The following is a 23,483-nucleotide window of genomic DNA, read 5'->3' as shown; positions in this document are numbered from 1 at the left end:
CTTGGTTTTGCACGAAACTGTTGAATTAACATTTTCAGCAGAGACACAAAAAGGCCTGTGAGCTTATTTTTGTTCTTCCCTTTGTTTTCAACACAGGTGAAAGTGTGTGTTCGGTTCAAGTCGTGCAGCATTGATTTGTGGAATCTCTGCAAACTGTTGCCATGTCTGTCTTCATGCCCTTCCACATCCCTGACCTCAGCCTTGTCTTGTGCTTCGTATTGTTACTGTGAAATATCTTTTGTGGAATGGACTCTGTGGCCATGGGGATGTTGCATGATCCATTTATTTTCCATGTTATCTTCATGTTGTCTTTGTTCCGTCTTCACTAACATGTTTTCAATGCGGCTTATTAACATATGTCTGTCTGGAAAAGGCATAATTTTTAAACTAAATATTTAGTTTCTGTTTTCTTCTTCCTTTTGTCCATATGTTATTTTTATAGAATGGCTAATGTTTTTGTTTGTGCTTTTCCAGGTTCTCTCAGAGAACAACAGTCATGCAAGACCAGGCAGGCTACACTCGGACCAGAAGCTCACCACTGGAATGGGTAAGTTGATTCCTTTTTGAAATTGCCATCCTTTTTCTTACCATTAAAATAAGTAAATAAGATATATACATAGACCATGAAGTATTGTGACTTACTAAAATAGATAAAATATTAAGACTTTAAATATTTAGTGTTTTGTTTTGGTTTGAAAGTAGTATGTTTTACTTGTCATCTTGTTCATACTGTATTTCCTTAAGAACTGATAAGTGAAGCCATGAAGTAATACTGTGCCGTTCCATTTCAACTCTTTGCTCTGTGTGATGGCTTTGTGCCTCTGTTAGCATTTTTAGAGTGCCTCTTTTGCACAGGCTTCTCTTTGTTGATTCTTTGGCACCCAATGATCAATTACTAAAGGTGTGATGTGGAATTGAAAGTAATAGTCTTAATTGGAATAATCTGAACACACTTTAAACCAAGATTTTTGCCACATAACCACCTAATACAGTGCTGACTCAGTTTCTCATACATGCTGGTAATGTCCTTTGTGCATGATTACTGTATAGTAGGCAGTGTTGAAATTTTAATTTGGGTGGAGGGTAGCCACTTTGCTACTTTGCATTCAGATCTGTTGAAATGGCTCAATTGCCAGCTGTTGGAGCAGGAGTACTTACATTAAAAGCAGTGACTTTATTATTTGTTTTACGCAGCCAAACTTTGAATTGTTTAATAAATGTCTTCCTCATAACCGTTTACGAACATTAAGATGTGCATAAATAGTAATGGAATGTTTTTTACGACTTCAAACTATCAAAAAATGTTCCTTCTTAAGTACATTGTATTAAGCTGCATGGTTAACTAACTTTCTGTACAATTACGCTGAAGTTCAAAAGTTTGGAATCACATAATACATTTTCTTATTGTATATACAATAATAACTCATACAGTGTAAATTTAAATACTGCAAGCTATTTGCCGAAAGATATGTTTAGAATCTTTATTAAATATTTCAGAAATAACAAGAAGTCAATAAAGTGGCAAATGATACACTGTTATCATCTGTGAACAGAAATACATTTTTTTGATCCCTACTGTAAGTTTACAAGTGGAATATTACCTGATGTTACTACAGTATATAATATATCAAGTATTTTATGTCTATACAAATAAACCCAACAGTGAACACAATAAGCAAAGTGTTCTACTGAAAGGCAGTTTTCTGTTTAAACCTGTTGTCAGGACGACAAATGACATTACTGTCATTATGGGATGCTTTTAATGAGGCTGCACAAGTCTCTCTGTGGCAAGAATCTCCTAGAAATGCATGCTGCATGCATTCCAAGGTGTGGCTCGTGGAACACACGATGGCTGTATGTATCTTCTCTAACTCCATCAGGGTCTCATTGTGCTGGCCTGTTTAGCACCATGGTGCTGGGAGGCTCCTCCAGTGCACCTAACCTACAAGATTATGCTCGCACACACCGTAAAAAGCTGACCTCTTCTGCCTTCTTAGATGGTATGTGCAAACACGCGCACACATCTTATTTAAAAAAAAAAAAAAGCCTTTATCCCCTCATCTTAGGAATCCTGGGAACTCCCTCTTTTTGTTTTTACACTATGCGAGTGTGTGTGTGTTGTGTCTAAAATTTTAGTTGCTGCACGACTCATTGGAACATTCAGATTTAGTTCAAGTTGCTTCTTTTGGGGCTTTGTTTGTGTTTTTTTCTATTTATTTTAATTTTATACATGTGATTATCTGATAAAAGCCTTGTAATTACTATGTTCTTATAAACTTAGTTTAATTTCTAATTACATCTATCATAGAAAAGCAAACAATTGGTGGCTGTAATTAATGTACATAATAAATAAGTGACAATTATGTTCATTTTGACCTATATGAGTCTACACAAGCACTTGTAGCATAATGGTATAGCATAATGTTTAGCATATTTCAGACAACCATAACAATGTGAGTGTAGATGCTTTACATTTGTATATAACACATTACACTAAGCTTTTCTATAATAATTACTCTAAAATGCTGTTAGCACATTTCACATTCTTCTTACATCAGTGCAATAAAACAGGGGAAAGTACTTTTTGTTGTAATCATGAGTAGCTACTGATATAAACAGTGTACTGTTTGCATTGAGAACTGCGAAAGAAAATCAATTGCTGCTTATAGTGAAAGGCCAGGAGCAAAAGGGCTCAAGTAGTCTGTGTGCCTGTTATAAATAGCAACATTTAAATAATACAAATCTAATAAAAAAAATGTACAGTACTGTGCAAAAGTCAGAGACCACCCTTCATTTATTTAATTTCCAGTCAAAATTGCCATTAAGTAGAAGTTATTCATTTTCAAGGAGATATTTCTTAGGATATTAGATGTAAGATAATTCACTTGCATAAGGAAGGGGAACAACATAAGGAAAACCAGGAGTTTCCAAAACCGGTAGGTCGCCAAACTTGTGTCCATCAACAGAAACATAAACACTATTAAAGCTACAGCACTGTAAGTAGTTGGTTCTGATTTTAAATGTTTTAAAGGTGCAGTGTGTAAGATTTAATGGCATCTAGAAGTGAGGTTGCAGACTGCAACCAACTAAATACCCCTTCCTCACCCCTCCTTCATTCCTCCCTTTAAGTATGTAGTAGAACCTAAGGTGACAGTCATGTGTTCTCTTCTTTGACAACGAGGATTCACCCTTACTTCACTCCCTTGCTTTTTCTTGTGCTACTTAATATGTTCCTCCATTTGTCCAAATTTGAGTTCTCAAACTTCTCACAACGCAAAAATGTTTGCCAGCGCTGGCAGCAACCACTGATTCTTCTTTTTACGTCTTCCAACCAGTACTACAGTGCCACCAAATTCAAGCTGCCACTTAAACGTAAAAATGTGAAAGGCACTCTCCAGAGCCAGTGTTTGGTTTGTCCGTTCTGGGTTACTGTTGAAACGTGGTAGCGCAACATGCTAGCGCAACATGGCAGGCTCTGCTGAAAGAGGACCCGCTGTCTATGTAGATATGAAGCACTCATTCTAAGATAGTGAAAAAAACAACGATTTGTAGTTACAGGTGATAATACATTAATAAAAACATAGTTTTGTAGACTACATTCCATTTCTGCTAATAGAGTCTTGTAAATCTTAAATACTGCACCTTTAAAATCAGCTTGACACTGACAGTATAAATGGCATTATGTAGTCATGTGAAGAAGCTAGTACACCCCATGCAGTGTTCCTTTTTTGACATATGTGGACATACTAGTATTTGATCTTCGGGTAAACACTGTATATAAATGTTATGTTGAAGGACAAAATACAATAGAAATTTGACATTGCAATCATTTATTTAAAAAAGTGAACTGGTGAAAAAGTAAGTACACCCCTGGCTGCAGTAACTGGTACAGCCCCTTCTGGAAGCATCTTCATGTAGACGTTTCTTGTAATTATCTACCAGTTTCTGACATCTACCGGGAGATTTTTGCACACTCCTCTATGAAGAGTTCTTTTAACTGTGCAGTGTATGGGGGTTTTTGCATGTACATCCTGTTTCAAATCATCCCTCCATATTTAAATGGGATTCAGTTCTGGGCTTTGACAAGGCTATTCCATAACCTTTCTATAATCTTCCTTTTGAGACATTTCTTGGCGGATTCAGTTGTTTGCTTGAAAACATTATCCTGTCGAAAGTTGTACTTCTTCATTGTCAACTTTTTGACAGATGACCTGTCTGTGGTCAGACAACTCTATTTTTGACTCATTTGTCCATAGCACATTGTTCCAGAAGTCCTAGTTACTGCCTAGATATTTATTAGCAAACTGTAGTCTTGCCCTTATATTCTTCTCAGACAGCAAATTCTTCCTTCTGGTGCATCTACCATGTAGGTCAAATTTGTGCAGTCTCTTTGTAATGGTAAATGCACGTATATTGACATCAACAGTGGCAAGCACTGTTGCCTGTGATGAAAGTTTGTGGTTTTTAGAGACTTCTTAAACATCTTGTGGTCTGCTCTCAGGTTAAATTTGCTGGGGTGGCCTTGCCTGAAAAAAGTTGACAGTGGTTTGAATTTTTTTCCCCCAATTTTCTCTCTAATATGGATGTAGTTAAGACTCCCCCAATCACACGATACCACCAGCACTAGGAGGGTGAACGCTAGCACAGGTTTCCACCAAGACCTTTGAGACGAGCCCCACTTTTTAACTGCTTCTAACGCAACGTCACTGTACAGCTGAACGCACTCGAACGTAAGATGCCAGCCATCAATTCTGTTATGCCAGCTAACAGATGCATGCACTGGCTAGCTTTGAGCTGGGTGATGGGAGGAGATGAGGGGCCATCCTGCCCATCCAGAGAAAGCGAGGCTTAAGCATCACCAGGGATCGAACTCCTGATGAAAGGGCCAATGCTTGCACCACTCGGAAGCCCCCTTAAATCTTAAATCTTTTGGAAATTTTCCTAAACCCCTTCCCAGACTCACAGGCATCTACAAACTTCTTTCTGAAGGCCTCAGAGATCTCTTTTGAGCTAGGCATGATGATACCATGCAGTCCAATTAAAAAGAGCTAATCAGATCACATTTCTGAGGGTTAAATAAGACAGTTTCCTCCAAAATATTCTATGATGGTGTTTTAGGCATTAGCACCTTATTGTGTGCACCTGATTTCACACATTTGAAGAAGTGATATATGCAGGGATGTACTTGTTTTTTCTATGTAAAAAAAACTGCATTTTTGTTTATTTCAGTTATAAAAAGATGACAAATGTCAATTTTAAATATATCACCTTCTCTATCACTTTTATCGATCATTATTGTTTAAATGAATACTGGATATATGTATGTCCACATAAATTGAAAAAGGCAAAGTTTTTCAGTGTGTACATACTGCTTCACGTGATTGTGGTTACATTCATTTTTCTAGGATTCCTTTATTTGTTTAGGATTGTGGCACTGAATTACAGTGTGTTTCAGTGTAGAGAGACAAGCACTGTGAATGGGGTTTAGAGTAGACTTAAATATTAGAACAGTATGCAGAACTGTAAAGGTTTGAGATGGAAAGCTGATGTAGTGCGTTCTGTCATTTTGAATGAGAATTTGAATTCATCAGTCCATCCATAGGACACATGATTGATCACTGATAGGTCGTCATTCATGTTTTCCTAAGCAGAATGCAAATGCATCCTGCCATTTTGAAAAGCAGATAACCATAGCGGTCGAGTTTTTTTCCCCCACTTTGCCTGTCAGAATCCCAGCACTTCTAACTCACTAAAATACGCACTCCTGTCCCTTCCTTACCCTTCTCTCCTGCATGCCCTCTAACAGTTGCTTTCTTTTGCCCTTTTCTAACCCCTCTTTCTGTTAGCTGTTGTACATTTCAGGTACCTGTTTTTCTCTTTCTCAGAGGCCACGCGTGGTTCTGCTGTAAAAAGATTTTCTATCTCATTTGCGCGACACCCGACCAATGGTATGTTTGCTTTCGTTAATTCCCAGTACACCGTTTATCCCGTCACCTCCCCCATTATTTTGTTTTGGATTTAGACTTCCTCTCTCAGTTCCTCCCCACTAACTTCAGGGCAGTGCACATGGAATGCGGCCATGAACATTTGAGATGGCTAAAATTCTCATGCAACACTTCAGAGACCATGTGCTTTTTTCAACCTTATATTTCCTTCGCTCAGTTCTGCTAAACATCATCAACACAAGGATCCAAATGGCTAAATTTTTTTTCTATCATCGCAGTGCGGTACAAGGTGATGTAAAGTTGGATTGTTGGATTGTTTTGTTTTTTTTTTATTGAACACTTCAACATGACTAAGCATTGAATTGTTCGAATAGATTTAAATTTAGTTATATTCTTTGTTCACTGAATTTGCGTCATTGTCATTACATGTAATATACATTTTCTGAAAGAACATTAAACTTGTTGGTCAAAATGATGAAGCATCATAGCAAATTAGGCCAATTTTTTTTGGTGACAAATTGACTTCTTTTGACCTTGAAACCTGTCACTTATTTTATATGTGAAGTCATTGCTAGTAAAGACTGCAAAGAATATGTAATAGGCTTAAGTAGGCACTATTTAGCTTAAAATGAGACACATTATGATATTAGGAAAAAAATATGTTATAAGAATATTAAGACTGAGACTGCATATTAATATTAGAATATCAAGATTGAGACTGCAGCTGTATTATGAGGTTCTAGAAATCTGGACTTTTTGAGGGTAGCATTTTTATTGGTTGTTTTTTTGTTCTTTGTTTTTTTTTCTTATTTTGTTAATCTGCTTTTCTAAATGGGTCAGTGTTTCCCAGTATGTTCTGTGGTAAGTGTTTATTATCATTTAATTTCCCTGTTTCTATCCTGTCTGACTGTTTTGTTTTGGCTCTGATTCCTGGCGTTTTGTAGATGTCAGCTCCCTTATTTCTGGGTTTTAGCCCCAATTTTTAACCTTCACCAAATTGTCAACCCCTGTTTGTTCTCTCCTTGTAGGGAATAGTATTGTAACACTGTGTGCTTCAGCAACAAATAAGTTTGGGGTTATGCCATTATTAAAATAAAATGTTAGGATAGTTTGACCTGTACATCTCAGGTAAATGGAAAAACTTTGCCATACACTTACATTAGGGAAAAGTTTTCATGTGTTGGCTTCTGAATTTGATGGCCAGATAACCCCCATCAGAAATGTAGCTGAATTCCTTTTCACAACTTAATATATATTTTCCAGAACCTTCTAATGCTGCTTAACTAAACTCATGGGCCTGTTTTGCAGACATAGATTAAGCCTAGCCTTGAACTATTCACCACTAATTATGCAATTTAGTCCTCTAGGCTTGAAACATGTCTGGAAAACCAGCCCGATAGTTACTTGAAAACAGGCCTCTGTTGCATTCCAGCAGTTAAAAAATGGATAATGAGGAAAAAAAAAGAGTCCACTGAGAGCAACCATTCACTCCATTCTAAAGTTGTGTTCAGTTGACAGAATTGGAGCACACAGTTGAATTCAAAATTGGAGCACACAATTGATATAGTTTAACATGAAAGCCCCAATTGGGAATCAAGTACATTTTGGTACTGCAAATAGAGAGGCTTTCAAGCAACACCACTTTGTCACATCTACCCTAAGCTTTCAAAAGTTGTCATTAGCCTTGGGCTGATAATTGGTCATTTTTTCAGCAATTTCCTTTGTATAATCATTCTAATCTGTAGTTAGTACAAAAATGTGAACAGTAGTAAAATTGAACTCAATTATGGGCTGTAAATACACCACAACTACACACATATGTTCTTTTAGTGCCATTTGGAAAGATTACAACAAAGATTTTCAGTCTAGCAAAGAATACTGGGGAATATGCAAATAAAAAGAAAACTGTTTTCTGGTAGACAGTAAAATGGTCAAACTTGTCCAGAAGAAGGGTGCCAACATGCCAAATTGTGGTTTCAATACAAATGAATGCATTGGAATCTTTGGATGTTAAGTATTACATACTGTTGTAGAATACAGTTATAATAACTTTAGTGGTTAATGTTTATTTTAGTGGTTCCTGGTTTGGGCTTTCTATACTTTTTTTTTGTTTTTTCCAATGTTGATTATTTTCTTAAAAATTGGGGCCATATTTCTTTGGGTTTTTTGTCAGCATTAGATTTTCTTTTTATTGTATATCCACTGCCATTGAACATCAGTATATTTAAATTAACACAATGATCATTATTGTACGTCACTGTGTTGGTTTTACATAGTGTCTGTTAAGAATGCCAACCAGCCAATACAGGGAAAACTCTCTTGAGTGCTCTGTATGAGATTTTATGCAAAATCTTTATGGTCTGGTTTAAGGTTCTCTCACCCATCTTATGTTAAAATAGCAAAATTGTAGTGCATTTTTTTTTTTATCCCAAATGTCCACCTGAGGAAGACAGCAGCAACTCTGGCCTGGCTGAAATTACACTGTTAATGTTGTTTAACATATGAATTATCTTCAGCTGCTTTGAATATTTCCGTGGTGCTAGTCCAGCTCCCGCAACTTTTATTAAACTGCTATTGAATAAGTAATACATACTAAGATTACTTTTACATATGTTTATGTAAATTGTAGAGAGTGAGAGAATCTCTGTGACACAGTTAAACTATGCTAAAATGCAAGATGAATCTAGTGAAATGCTTGAGCAGTTGGTTATTGAAAATTGGCTTGATGAGCTATATGTGGCTACATTTTTATGTTAGGTTCTGTAGTTGAAAAGACCTGAATTATAGGCGTTAGGCAAAATTAATTACATTAGGGAATTTTTTCTTAATAGCAGTTTCTCTCTAAACATACAGCTGCTAAGTTTTATATGTGCTCTGCTCAAAGTATGAATAAGTAACTGAAATAAAATACATGGCTATGTGGTGTGAGTAAGGTAAGTAGAACATTCTTACTCAGTAGTATCATCCTGGCTGATGACACTGTAGTAGGTAGAGTTTCTTAGTGAGTTGTACCGTACTTTGTGTGACCCATCTGCTTCCATTCTGCCCACCTCAAACAAATGTTTGATGGTGCTGTTGCTCCTTGTCATTCTCTCAGGAAATGGAACGCCATATCTCTGTGTGCCATGATGTGAATGTGTCGAATGCTTATACTTACTGCAGATGATTTGTCCTACTGCCATTATTATGAATGTTCATCTGTGTGCTTTATATTTCATTTAAGGGTTTGAGTTGTACTCCATGGTTCCCTCCATCTGCCCACTGGAGACCCTTCACAATTCACTGTCCCTCAAACAAGTTGACGACTTCCTCGCCTCAATTGCCAAATCCCATGACTCCCTGCTTGACATTTCTGCATGCTCACCAGGTACGGTGACAGCTGAGCTCAGAATCTTTGTGATTTAAAAAATTCTGAATTTAAATTGTCTCTTTTCTAGTGACTTAGTACTATTTAGCAATTCTGACTTTTTTCATTGTTTGACCCACAGCTGTTCAAGGAAGGAAGGTGCCTTTAAACACCTACACTCCTGCGAAGGTTTTACCCTGCCCATTCACGCAGTCACTGTCAAAGAAGTCACCAGAGCGGGCTGTATCAGGCATGTGTAAATGGCAAATATGTTTAGTAGACACTAAAAAAAATATATAAAAAAAAAACCTTTGCAAGTGGTACTTCGCTGGGACGTACAGTTCTGTAAAAACCTTTAATTTGTATAGAACTTTCATATTGTGTCAAGATGTTGTGTTTAAATTTTTAAAAATGTGCTGCACAGATATTTACAACAGTACTTCAGTAAAGGACCATCCACTGAAAGATTATTTTGGGAGCTAAAGAACCCTTTTTGGGACATTCAGTTTTAAGAGTGTAGATATATGAGAAAAAATGTATTTAATTTTAACAGTTTCTATTTGAATTAGTGAGTTTATTCCTTTTGAAGATTTTATTTTTTTTTTTACTGTATGTATGACTAGAGGATTTTAAAGTCTGTAAATTTGAATGTAATGATATGTGAATAGCGAATAGTAGCTAATAGAAGGGCAAGATAGTCACTAACCTAATCATGATCCAGAAGCTTAGCTGATGACCTGCCTCGATGCAAGTGGCGTTTATGCAAGTGACAAATGTGATTTTATACATATATGACGGTGTGTGTGTGTTTTATTCTGCCCAGTTGGAGGAGGTTCTCCTTCCAGAGTGTCCAGATCAGGCCAAGCGGACCTGGTTCAACAATGTGCCACTGGAGACAAGCCGTCACAGCAGAGGTCTCCTCAGCAGGCCCCAAAAAGCAAAGCAGCCATACAGCCCAACACAACAGAACCCCACCAGGCTACAGCTATTGGCACCTCAGCCTCCCATCTGTTACCATCCATTGAGGGCTTGTCTGACAAATGCCAACCACAGTCAGCCTACCAGGAAGTGCAAGAGGATAGCACATCAACCCAAACTCAAAGCTGTGAAGTCTCAACTCAACACAACAGTATTTCCGAAAGTGTAACAATGGCACATCAGATATCATCCCATGGTAATAATCATTGCCATATCACATCGCAACAAGCCAACACCCAGGATTATCAAAGTGGAGCAAAACCAGCCCTAGAAAAGCCCACCAAGCAGACTTCTCAAGAAGAACATCATAAAGACAAAGTGCAGCAATTCACTGCAACACCAGTGATGGTAAAAGACCAAGAATCATCAGCCACCATGCTAAAAGAGCAGAAAGCAGTGGCAGATTCCACAAACTGAACATGCCTTGAAGCTCTCTTGACACCACTGTTACATTAAACTGGATGTTACAGGCCTTGATTCGTCCAATTTTACCTGTAGTTGTCTCACTAGATGACATCATATCTAAGATACCAAAAGATCTTGCAGTCATTTTTCATTGTCACAGCCATGGCTGATTTAGCATTTACTGTATGTTCACCAGAGTAAGAGTTACTTAGGATTTGTTACTCATATCTTGTATATTTGAATGTTTGAATGTACAATCAGATGTACACAGTCTACTTTGTCATGATAAGTATGACATTTTGCTAAAGCTATTTTAATTATTCCTGAACATTGAATTAATGCAGCACTTTTGGGGGCTTAATATCAAAGTCCAAAGTAAAATGTAATTAGAGTCCTATTTTTCATACATATCTTTAGTTACACTGTGTTTGCGCTTCATTTCCTTCCCATCAAACTGGAAATGAGGAGAAATCTGCCTTAGAGTTACAGTTGTGGAAGATTTTTCATCATGCTTTATTCCATCGTAACCAAACCTTATTGTATATATAGATATATATTGGGAATAAACCTTGGTGAAACTCCTGTCATATCTGTGAGTTGATTGGTGTTAATGAAATCCCTTTATTTCATTTATCTGCATGAATGTGGTTTTAGCAAAAAAAACAAACAAAAAACAAAACTGCAGTTGTCCTTATTTTTATTTTTACAGCATTTCTCTGTGCTGTCGTAAGAGGACTTGAAAATATTTATTTTCCAAGCTGGTTATCTTTTTAATGATTTTTACATGCCACACTTTCTGAAGATGTTTCAGTGCATAGGAGGTTTTTATGAAAATTAAAGTGCTCTGGAATTTTTTTTTTTTTGTCTTGTTCTGAGTTTTGAACCCTCTGGATGTACTCAGAGCAAGTGTCTTTATATAGTGACAGTACTGTTCTATCTGAGAGTCCATTGGTATTTTGTTTACCTGGATATCTGCTGTCTGAGCAACCTGCCTGATTTTGGATGCAATTGTTCACCACAATTTAGATGATAGCTTGGTTAAGCTCCTTGCTTCTGTTTCTCTGTATGTGAGGTGCCTGGAGCCCTAGTTACAGTCTTTTCATTGTATATGCAGGGGAAATATATTCTTGATTGCAGAAATGTGCACAGATTAATTGAGAAACATGCATTTGATAGAAGCAGATTATTTTCTCGTCCATCCTCTTGACATTTACCCATAAATAGTAACTTATGAGTCGACTTTACTCAAATGTTGTAGCAATGCCTGTTGCACTGGTTCATTTGAGTTGCTGCAAGTTATTATATGTTTCTTGACCTGCTCTAATGTGCGATATCTATATACTAAATTTTAATCTAATTGTCAAGAAGTGCTGGAACTCATTGCTACTTGCCTGATCTTTTCACACCACCATGATGACCTCAGACATCCTGCTTTGTGGCCGCACAATGCACTTGTCATTAATTATATGTTTGCAGGCCTAAGGTCAGTGTTCAGTTCCCATCTGTCTTTGTGAAGTTGCCCCTCTGTTGCCTGGCTGCAGTAACTAGCAAGGCAGCTACTATGACCACTTGACTTCTCCTTCTCTGTTCATTGAGCTCATAAAACAAGCTCCAAACTGCTTCTCCAGGATTTGCCATCTGAGGTGGGTAATAACTAGTCACATTTACCTAGTGATCCGTGTTCTCATGTTCTTAAATTAAATTTTAAATGGATTTAAACTTTCCTGTGTGTTTTCAAATTATCTTATTTGATTTTAAGGATATTTATGGGGAATTCACCCCCCCTTTTTCATATTTAAAGGTTTTTTTGATGATCTCAAAAAGAGGAATAGCACCTAACAAACTTGAGTCCCTATGATGTAAGTTGTTTTACTGCAGTTCTACAGGGAATTGGTCATATTCAAACTGATATCTGAGTAGGTTTTACTTGAATTGTTTCTAGTAGATACTTTTTTTCATGAGTCATTATTTGACTGATGTAATACCACTTTCACTTTAATATGGTTTTAAGCCATTTCTGTCCACTGTATTCTGTTTTACATACACAGATTAAAGGTAGCCTTAATCTAATCCAGACCACAACACGTTTGCACAGTGAACTGCCAGTGCCATACAGTCCTGAAGTGGGTTCAGTCTGTGTAAAGAAAACCAACTTTTCTTCTCCATCCATGTTCATGTTCGTGGTGTAGCAGTGTCTGACTCGTTCGTTTGAAGCGATTCACACTGAATCAAACCTCTGTAGCATTTACACAATATTTACATCCGGTTTAAAGACTGAAGACTTATAAAAAACCGAATTGTTCGCAGTTCATCTTTATAAAAACACAACAGTAGCATTAGCATGCATTGGGCTCATTCAGAATCGAATTAAATTGGATATGGAGGGAGGATAAGAATAATGTTTACTTCTGAAACACTGAATCGTTTAAATGAATGTCGTCCTATTCCGTTTTCTTTTCACGACGTGCACTGTGTATGCCGTGTTGCACTTTTGTCCACGCCACAGTGACTTGACTTTCCTAATCATCGAAAAATGACCACATTGAACCAGACCTTCGATTCCTTAAGACGGACAGAACAAAAGAATCGGTTCGGAAAACTGAATTGAACTCCCGAGCACTAGACCGACGTTTGATTCACTAAAACGGGTCGTTAGAAAGAATCGGATCGTTGTGCGACTGAATCGATGACTCATTAAAAAGGCAGGTCGAAAGAGTCGGTTCGTTGGTAAACGGCATCGAACTGAGCCATGGCTATCGCCATGACATCACCACGTCAGGTGACCCGGTGTACGACGCGCGTCCCCGGGAGCTCGAGCTGGCTTACAAGCGGAGGCGCGCGCACCGAGCAGGTCGGTATAATCACTTCCATTCATTTTCTCAATCAGTTTAACATCGGATACACGAGCGCGATTCGCCGGGCTGCTGCAGCGGGGTTTGTTTAGCGTCTCGCGCTCAGACGAGGGCGGCTGTATCCTGTACATTTATATTTGTCTCGTCAAATGGTGGGCAGGGGCAGACTGCAGCCATTACAGCCTGCTGGAGGATGGATGGTGTTGCAGGACTACAGAGAGGTCCGCGGGGAGTGTTCGTTGGCTTGGTTTGTGCTTGGTTTATTCAACACTGATCCAGACTGCAGCGCTTTCATAGTCGTGGCCCTTTTTGCTCCAGAGCTCTAGTTACCATTGCTGTGGAGCTGGAGTCCTTTTTCTACTCACCAGCTTCTTGTTCGAATTTTCCCGTTCCACCTTAAATGGTGCAGCAGTTACACTCTGGCGTTATGGTATGACTGCTGGACAGTTTAAGGTGGAACAGAATAGGAAGCTGACTTAGCCTCGCAGGAGCTGGCCTCCTCCCCATGATGGGTTTTGTTTGTTAGCATTAAGCTAGAGGAGCTAAGGCCGCGAAACGTGGAGAAAAATGACATCAGCACGTCGAGATTATTCTGCATGTCTGTGTGTATATATATGCTGGATTAGGCATGAGATTGGCAGTGCTGAATATTAGAGGACCCCACAGGCGGGTGCCTTTTCCGTTTGCGCCCACTGTCTGACAGGAGGGCCCCAGTGTTGTGGGTTTTGGTGGAGGAGGAGTGGAAATGCAGTCTCATCTCACTACGGATTTCATCTCAATTTCGGTTTTATTATCTGTTCAGTGTTTATTCTAACTGCAGATTTAAAGTTCGCCTTCTGCCACGTTTTTTTTCCTCAGATCTTCAGTTTGTGGTTCCAGCAGCGTGTTAAGAGTGAGCTGTATGTATCACAGTCTTTGGTGGAGCATCTGGGCCACAGTACATGCTGTTCTGTAAATGCTGATTTAGTGTATGAAGCCCCCATTCAGGGGGATTTTTTGGTGTTACAGCCTTTAGCTGCTGCTAGCCGTTTACATTTTCTCATCAGACCTTTCATCTTATTTTAATGGGCATCATTATGCCAAAGCCTCTGTCATCTCATATGGAAATCTAATATATGACCATGTATATATTACCATAAAAAATAAACAAAATCCTTATATTATGTAATATGCAGCCAGCATATATGAGAAATATACGCTATCCATTCGTAAATAATGTTTAAAATATATGTCCTGTATTTCAAATACATACATATATATATGACAAATATAAAGAGGGTTTAAGGGAAATCCGTATATGATTATATATGTCGTATATTTATATATTTGTCATATTTGAAACCCATTTGTCATCATATATTAGATTTCCTTATGGGAATCTCTTAGGTTTTGCTGTTAGTAGCATTTCTTATTGGAAATATTAGGTAGTCCATGAAGGAGCATCCAGACTTGGCCAGTTCTGGTTGCCTTGAGGTCAGTGTCAAGATAAGAATGCCAACTAAGCCTGCATAGAGAAATTTACAGTGGAATATTACATCATTTGTCTGATTCTATGCTGGCTGGTAAGTAACAAAGGCTCATGCTAACATTTTTGAACATGAGGTGGTTGGATTGGATCTGTTGACAATAAAGAGCATCCAGTGGATAATATAACCTGACGTTCTCCCGTAGGTAGAGGAATATTACCTGTGGCCTTTCTGGAATGTTTGTTTTAATCCTGTGTCCCAGAAGCCTGTTTTTTCATGTCATTGTTATTATTGACCATGTGTTTGGCAGGGCAGCATGCATGACCATATGTCCATGTTATTCAAGCAGACGGGCACTCTTCAGGGATTTATCTGTTTTATGAGTCGAGCGACAGATGATGTGATTGCATTTAGTGACTTGTTTTCGTGAACATACAGGGGGATGATAGCCATCGAAAAGAGCTCCATCTCATTAATATTTCTGTGTTTACTGTATTCTGTTTCTGCTCTTACTGTTTTGTTTGTTGTTCTCTCTTTTCTCCTTGTTCTGGCCAGGTCATGTCATTAAAGATGGAGATGGATGTCAGTGGAGTGTCCAGGGCACCCATATCCATTTTACCTGCTGCTGCTGAGGTCAAAGCTACGCTGAAGCCCGAAGCGGACAAACCGCGCTGCTCCAGCACCCCTTGCTCGCCCATCAAAAGTACTGTTTCAGGATACCAAATCCTCCACATGAACTCCAACTACCTGGTGGGCTTCACCACCGGCGAGGAGCTTCTCAAACTGGCCCACAAGTGGTCCGGTCCTGAGAAGAGCAACATAGAGGCCTTGCCCAGTCCTGTCAAAAAGCCTGTGGATTTGGGCCTGCACCGCGCCTCGCGGATTTACAAAGCCAAAAGCCGCTTCTACCAGCCCTACGACATCCCGGCCGTCAACGGGCGAAGGAGGAGGCGCATGCCCAGCTCGGGCGACTCCTGCTTCAGGTCGCTGGTGGCCGGAGAGCCCAGCAAGGCTCTACACGGGCCCCTGCCCCTCTGCCTGCTTAAAGGCAAACGGGCGCACTCTAAGTCCCTGGACTACCTCAACCTGGACAAGATGAGCCTCAGGGAGCCGGCAGACACCGAGGTGCTGCAGTACCAGCTCCAGCACCTCACCCTGCGGGGAGAGCGCATGTTCAGCAGGAACAAAACATGAGCGACCCTGGCACAGGCCGCTAGCATCCACAGCCAGGCCCCTCACCCGCAGGGGGATTTGGCTGCTATATTTGGGCCTTGCGTTTCTTCACTCAGATCATAGGCAGTTCCTGTAGTAAGGCACCCATAGGCCACTAATTTGTTATTTTAAGAACTGTTTGTTAACCAGGAAGTTTCGATGAGGCACCGCCAGGCCCGACTAACTTAAACATTAACCTGTGAACAAAAACAGAGAAGTTCTTTTGATAGTGTGTATGTGTGTCCAGGGGATACGTTAAGTGTGAGGGTTGAGGTCGTTCAGGATTAGCAATAAATGACTTGCTTAATAATTGCTACTACTGTATGTGCGTGTACACCTGTGCTAAGGTGTTATACCTTTGTGTGGAAATGCCTCTTTTGCAGAAAACGTATGTATGTATGCTCTGCACTGGATCGCACTGTTATTACATCTGGATATATATATTTATTGTTTTTTGTTTTTTTTTTTAACCTGGTTAGCATAGCCCACTGTGTTGTTCTCCTAATATTAGCGTACTAGCATTAGCATCCTCGCTCCTTTAAATGTGTCATTGGGTGAGCTCACCTTCACTCCTCATTTTGCCTCTGTCTGGCCAGAATCTTTATGTAAAACACTGACTGTTACACAATCTGGAGGTTATTTAAGACAGTGCTGGGAGAGGATTTGAGCAGGAGAGGCTTATCTTCAGAGAACCTGAGCTGAGATTAGCACCTCATATACACACTATTAATCCCCCTTTCCATTTTTTTTTACCCCCGCCCCTGCCCCATACGCCGCAGGACGCCAGTCGGATTATTTTAGTCCAGGTTTTTCAGATTGAGTAATCCCTCATGGTTGGGAATTGGTTTCATGATAAAATGAAGGATCTACATGGACAATGCCAACATTACGCTTGTCCATGTATGCACACATTTCAGAAATGAAACTACTTTTCTGTTTATTTCTCATGTTGGTGCACAGCATTGCTCCTAAAACAAACCAAAGGATGAACTTTGGGTGTCCTGGGGAAAACTTGATTGCTAATGTGATATATTTTTTTTTTGTTTTGTTTTGTTTTTTTCTTTATTTGTGTGTGTGTAACACCTGACAATCGTATCCAAAGTTTTTTACCCAATAAGCCACACAGCTGTAAACGGTTCATATTACTCATATTTTGGTGCCAGTCAGGCATGTTTTCCATGTTAAACATTTTGTGTCTTACTATTTAAAAGCTATAATTGGTGTAATATTTATTGACTATTGTTATTGACAATACTATCACCGCCACAGTTAATAGTGTGGACCTGTTACACTGGTTTGAAGCATGCAATGAAATTTTTTTAAGACCAGCTTATTTAGTACATTGTTTTTCTCTTTTATTCAGTCCCTAAACCTCTACTGCTGTTGTTGTAAATGAACTTTCTTTATAGTTATGTTTTATTTTACTCCTCCCTGTCTCTTAATGATGAATTATGACTTCAAAGTTTAAAGGTACAATCATTTTTTTTTCCAAACACTTGACTCATATTTGCAGTGATAAGGAGTTGTACATACAAGTCTCTTCTAAGTGGGTTAAGCATTGCACTGAGGGCTTTGTTGGAAGCAGTGCACCTTTTGTTTATTCCAGACAGGCTTTGGAGGATTTAGGAGTAGTGTTGGGTAATATCCTGATTGTACCTTTTAATTTTTGGATTATTAAATACCTGTTTAGTTGACATGACATGCACTAGTCCTTATCTTTTTTTCTTTTTTTTGCTGTGGATGAGAAATACCTTCTGTGAATGCTGAGAAGAGCACCTTAGAGTTAGCAACAGTGATATTATGGTGGTATTTCCTTTTGTCCTGACTGAACTGCATATTGAACCTGCGTAGTTTTTTGATTATTTGTTTACATATTGGGTGTTTTATTTTGAGGCTGGAATACTGTTATGTGATTGTGTTAGATTTATTCTTTGTTGTTTTTTGGAATTTTTGATTTAATTGTGCCAGAATTTTCCATAATCATAATGGATAAAGGCTGCTGCTCCTGGCTGCGCTGAGCTCTGCTATGTACCGTGAATCTCAAAGTAAGGGAGCAGGAAATTCTTATTGTGACTCAGGACTGAGCCTGACTATTTCTCTGTTCATCAGTACAGTAACACTAAAGAAATGCACTGCTCATTGTTTTCAGTTCACGTGGAGTGAAGTTTTCTTACCAGTTGAGGTGTCACCTAAAATATCTATGTGTACCTAATGAGAACACTAAGACAAAATACATAAGACTCATTTCATAAGAACAGCGTGTAGGATTATCGCACTGGGATGCTCCTGAACTCTAAAGTCTTAACTGGAAACCTTGTTTATGATGTAACACATTTTTATTGTTTTCGATCACCATGAAATCCTACAGCTTTCTCCTTTTAACATGAAAAAAATGTGAATGTGATTTAAAAGGCACAAAGTTGATGATCAATTTTAGCTTTGCAGTACATCCATACTGCGCTTCTGTGTGATGAAAAAGACATAGGGAGCCACCATAGGTCACAGTGCCTACATGCAATCTCTGCGTACTGTATTTCAGTCTTTTCCACTATTTGACACTTATTTATTTAGGATATTCACATACTACTGGCAAAAGCTGTGCTTCATTACTCTTGTATTCTGTAACCTGACTGCTTTTTAGTTCCCCTTTCTTGGTCCTGCTGAGTGTGTCTGTGCCCTGCAATGCTTTTGTATGTCCTAAGTTTAACCTTAAACTTAACATTATTAAAACACTACACCCTACTTTGTGCTTTTCTCTTTAATGAAGCAGCTGTGGATGTTGTTCTCCTGTAAGAGTCACATAAACTTTACTCTGTTTAAATTGAGTGCAGAATAAATGTACAGAGCTAATTCAGTATTAATTTTACCTGTTATCTTTATTATCCTATTGCATGGCATTATCAGGCTGGGATGCTCCTGAACTCTGAACAGACTAAGATGGAAGCATTCTTTATATGTAGTATTGTGTTAATGATGCATTTTTTTCAAATAAGAATGTAATGTGATGTGTTTTAGAAGAAGTATTTATTTCTTCTGATAAACAGAGAATAATTAAAATAGACCTTATTGTCTAAAGCATGGCTGTCCAAATTTGGCCCACCAGAAAACGACCCTAACTCTATGCCCTCTATCAAGATTTTTAGCTCCAATGGTAGGCCTATGTTATCTGTAGTGTATATTGGGCTGTTGCTGCTCAGCTAGCTTTCATGCAGGTATTTGAGCAAACACAAGAGGGCAGCACAGTTCAGCATCTGAATCATCATGTGGGTGGGTGCTGGCGGGGGTAGAGTTATGCAGTACATTGCGCTAAAATGTATCTCTGGTAAAACTTATCTGGCAGACAACAATAAATTCCTCTCTGATATTCTAAAGCTTTGGCCCATTCTAAACCTGTTTACAGTGAACTATTAGCAGACATACAGCACTAATGAAGGCTTAAAGGCGCAAATCCTTTATTAACCTGCATTTTGCGTTTTTGGTGCTTGTTTAGTGAGTAATTGAAGGGATGTATTCTGGTTTTATGTTGAAGCGTCTGATAGAAAAGTTTTTGTGGAGAGTTTGAAGTTTTTTAGAGGGGGGTGGGGGGCATTTTGCAAAGAACCTGTGTTATTTTGGCTCATCTGTTGAGAATCATGTGTTAACTGTTTTAAAAGTATGACTTCTGAATGGACAAAAATGTTCAAGCAACTGAGAAAAACTAATATAATATGTGAGGAAAATGTAGACAAGACAGAATTCATAGGACTAATGTATGTAGTAGGACTGGCTTAATACAGTCTTGAACCCTAAAGGCTAAAACAGAGCCCTGCTCTAGTCCCTCATTAGCAGTCTGAGCTCTCAGGATGCTATTGGCTGGAAATTTTTGGTTGGTGGACTATTCTTAGTCCAGTAGTGACACTGAGGTCCATCTGTGTCTGATCCAACCCGTGCAGCACAAATGTCCACTACCATGTCAGTGCTAAGAATGACCCACCACCCAAATAATGCCTGCTCTGTAGTGGTCCTGCAGGAGTTTTGAGCATTGATGTAAAGGGGGCTAACATACTATATAGAGAAAGAGATGGAATACAACAAACTAAAAACTCCAACCCAAATGAATACACTGAATTAATCGTCCTTCAAATCAAACAATTTTTTCAGTTGAATAAAACTAGTTTAGTTGTTTTTACCACATGAAGTAATTATTTCAGGGTGAACTGATGAACCATTTTTACAGTGTGCAGAACTACGAAGGGCGCCTATGGTAAGTGTACCTGATAAAATGGACAATGAGTGTAGATAGATGTGCCTAATAAAGTGGCCAGTAAGTGTATAGGCAGTCACTGGACAAGCCTAATAAACAACATGGGAGCTTTCTTTTTGTGTCATATGACAACAACTAGATCAGGGAGAACAGGCTGGATGGCAGTGTATCCTTTTTGTCTCATTCTAAGTTCAATACTTTGCAAAGAATTAATGTAAACTAATAATTTAGAGCTTCTGAACAGGATTGTCTGTTTAGTACTATGGAAAAAATCAGGGGTTCCCAATCCCAGGCCTGGTAACCCCACACGTTTCCCTACTCTACACACCTGACACAGCTAATAATGAGCTTGTTAATTAGTTAATGGCTTGAATCAGGTGTGCAAGATTAGATAAATACAAAAATGTGCAGAGTGTAAGTTCACCAAGACTGGAATAAATCAACATTTCCCAGTAAGGGAGCACAGGGTTGGTTATTTTGGTGATATTATCTGGTACACCATGGGAAGATGGAATAAATCAGGATTCACCAATATTATCCACAAAGGGCTGGAGTGGCTGCAGGTTTTTATTCCAAGCAAGCAGAAGCAAGATGTGAAATACAGGAGGACTAGCTAATGAACCTTTTGGACCCCCTGAATGTATCAAAATCTAAATTTAGGGGGGTCCCTGAAAATAAGCTTATTATGTCTGTTTGCTGTTACACTTCAGCTACTTAACAGTCTAAAATCTTCATAATACATGACATGTTTTCAATGGGAGACAGGTCTGGACTGCAGGCAGACCAGTCTAGCATCTGCACTCTCTTACTAAGAAGCTACGCTGTTGTGACACATGCAGAATATGGCTTGGCATTGTCTTATGGAAACAAGCAGAGATGTCCCTGAAAAAGACATTGTGTAGATGGCAGCGTATGTTGCTCCAAAATGTGTATGTGCCTCTTATGGTACCTTTGCAGATGTGCAGTTACCCATGCCTTTGGCACTAACACACCCCCATACCATAAGAGACCCTGGCTTTTGGACGTTGGCAACAATTGGTATGGTCTTTTTTGTCTTTAGCCCAGAGAACATGACATCCATTATTTCCATAAACTATTTGAAAGGTGGACACAGCACACATTTTTATTTTGCATCGTCCATCTCAGATGAACTTTAGCCCAGAGAAGTTGGTGGTGTTTCTGGATGTTGTTGATTTATGGATATTGTTGCTATGCGTAGTACAATTTTCATTTGCATTTGTCTCAAAATCAAAATTCTGGGGAAATTCCCTGAAAATATGCTTATTATGACCGTGTGTTGTCTATTAGGGAAAAATAGATTCCCAATTGCAAATTCAGGGAGTCATTGTTATGCTGCTTCATCCACAATCTGCAAGGTTCTGTCGGTATTCTCAACTAACTAGTGATGCAACACTGGTGTGCCTCAGGGTAGTGCTGTAGCAAAGTGGTTCACTCAGTTGGTCTTTCATAGCCTAGCAACTGTAACTATGCCTAAGATCCTCTGAAAAACTTTACAATATGCTGTAGCATATTTGTAAATCTGAAAACCTGTCTAATTTCCCAGGAGTTTGGTGTAGAAAGTGAATTATTACTCATTTCTTAAAACAAAGACAAAAAAGGAGACATGTAAGATCTCAGTTAATGTGTGGAAAAGTGCATTACCAAACTCAAATTTCCAAAAGAAGAATTGTAAAACCAAAGATTTTGTTGCCACTGAAGCTAAAATCAGCCACTAGGCCGAGTGAGTTAGCAGCCAGCCAACATGGGGCCCTCCAAGTATCAGGGAGTATTTTGCACACTGAGCAGAAGCACACCAGATTATTCAGTTGGTCTCAGTCTTCAAGTAACTGATAAGATATATGAGGTGCTCATGCATGGAAAACCTGCAGCCCTTTGCAGATGACACTGGTGACCCCTGGAATAAGTCAACATTTCCCAGTAGGGGGAGCACAGGGTTGGATATCTCATTGATATTATCTGGTACATCATGGGAAGATGACTAGAAATACACAAACTGAAATGTTATGCTTTGAGGGCAGAGGTCACACACCTTACTTTCACTATAACTGCAAGAGATTTAATTTAAGTTTCTCTGTTTTTCATACCACAGAATACAATTCTGGATCCAGATTATGTTGTTAACAAAAGAGACATGAATGCACAGTGAAATGAACTGAATCATTAAAATAAAAGCCAAACAAGCAATGACATATAAAAACGATTTATGTGGTTGGGGAGATAAGAGAGTGAACAGTATGAAAACCAAAACCAACCCCACATTTGTTTACTGATTCTGGACTACTGACCATGAGTTGATCACAATTATACATATTGCACATCCAATGACACATAAAATGCGTAAATATAAAAAGTGGAAGTGCTTGAGCCCCTTACATATGGATTAGATCCCTTTTTGTGACTGCATATGTAGCAAAGAAACAATGAACTGAGCGTAACAGCTCTAAGAACCTGCAAGCATATTATAAAACCCAATTCCATAAAGTTGGGACATGAGGAAAAATTCGAGGTAAAAAGACAGGAATGATTCACTGATGATTTTGCAGTTGAAAACAGTACAAAGGCAAGATATTTAATGTTTCAATTAATTATCTTTATAGTTTTTCTTCTAAAAACGATGGGACAAGGCATGTTTACCACAGTGTTATATCACCTTTCTTTTTAACAACATTCAATAATCATCTGGGAATTGAGGACACCAATTGTTGTAGTTATGAAAGTAGGATTTTTTCCCATTCTTGCTTGATATGACACTTCAGCTGCTCGACAATCTGGAATCTTCATAATGCACCACGTTTTTAATCTGAGACAGGTCTGGACTGCAGGCAGACCAGTCTAGCAACTGCACTCTTTTACTATTAAGCTACTCTGTTGTAACACGTGCAGAATATGGCTTGGCATTGTCTTACTGAAACAAGCAGGGGCGTCCCTAAAAAAGACATTGTATAGATGGCAGCATATGTTGCTCCAAAATGTATATGTGCCCCTCAGCATTAATGGTACCTTCACAGATGTACA

The 23,483-nt window shown here is 38.7% G+C and overlaps 2 protein-coding genes across 9 annotated transcripts in view; both read left to right on the top strand.

The window, feature by feature from the left end:
• ppip5k2 (diphosphoinositol pentakisphosphate kinase 2) overlaps positions 1–11,261 on the top strand; it is a 38,862-nt gene extending 27,601 nt beyond the window's left edge. For 3 of the 8 annotated variants that reach the window (XM_036595606.1, XM_036595610.1, XM_036595607.1), the window contains 5 exons: positions 475–547; positions 1,881–2,000; positions 9,169–9,312; positions 9,434–9,541; positions 10,115–11,261. In XM_036595606.1, coding sequence (XP_036451499.1) covers positions 475–547; positions 1,881–2,000; positions 9,169–9,312; positions 9,434–9,541; positions 10,115–10,686 — 1,017 coding nt within the window. In that variant the 3' untranslated portion in view covers positions 10,687–11,261. Of the gene's footprint in view, positions 1–474; positions 548–1,880; positions 2,001–5,885; positions 5,949–9,168; positions 9,313–9,433; positions 9,542–10,114 lie in introns of all 8 variants that reach the window. The other 5 variants (XM_036595611.1, XM_036595608.1, XM_036595612.1 and 2 more) reach the window with 3 other exon arrangements.
• Positions 11,262–13,480: 2,219 nt separating this feature from the next.
• macir (macrophage immunometabolism regulator) lies at positions 13,481–18,946 on the top strand. Its single transcript, XM_036595705.1, has 2 exons — positions 13,481–13,525; positions 15,548–18,946. The coding sequence occupies exon 2, from the start codon at positions 15,551–15,553 to the stop codon at positions 16,184–16,186; it is 636 nt and encodes a 211-aa protein (XP_036451598.1). The 5' UTR covers positions 13,481–13,525; positions 15,548–15,550; the 3' UTR covers positions 16,187–18,946.
• The last annotated feature ends 4,537 nt before the right edge of the window (positions 18,947–23,483 follow it).

The sequence above is a fragment of the Colossoma macropomum genome, unplaced genomic scaffold (genome assembly GCF_904425465.1).
Source record: "Colossoma macropomum unplaced genomic scaffold, Colossoma_macropomum, whole genome shotgun sequence".
NCBI classification, from domain to species: Eukaryota; Metazoa; Chordata; class Actinopteri; order Characiformes; family Serrasalmidae; genus Colossoma; species Colossoma macropomum.
This window is presented reverse-complemented; position numbering and strand designations above follow the sequence as displayed.

What these genes read in the sequence shown, in the direction of transcription:
- macir (XM_036595705.1), top strand. Translation starts at nt 15,551, where the DNA reads ATGTCATTAAAGATGGAGATGGATGTCAGTGGAGTGTCCAGGGCACCC.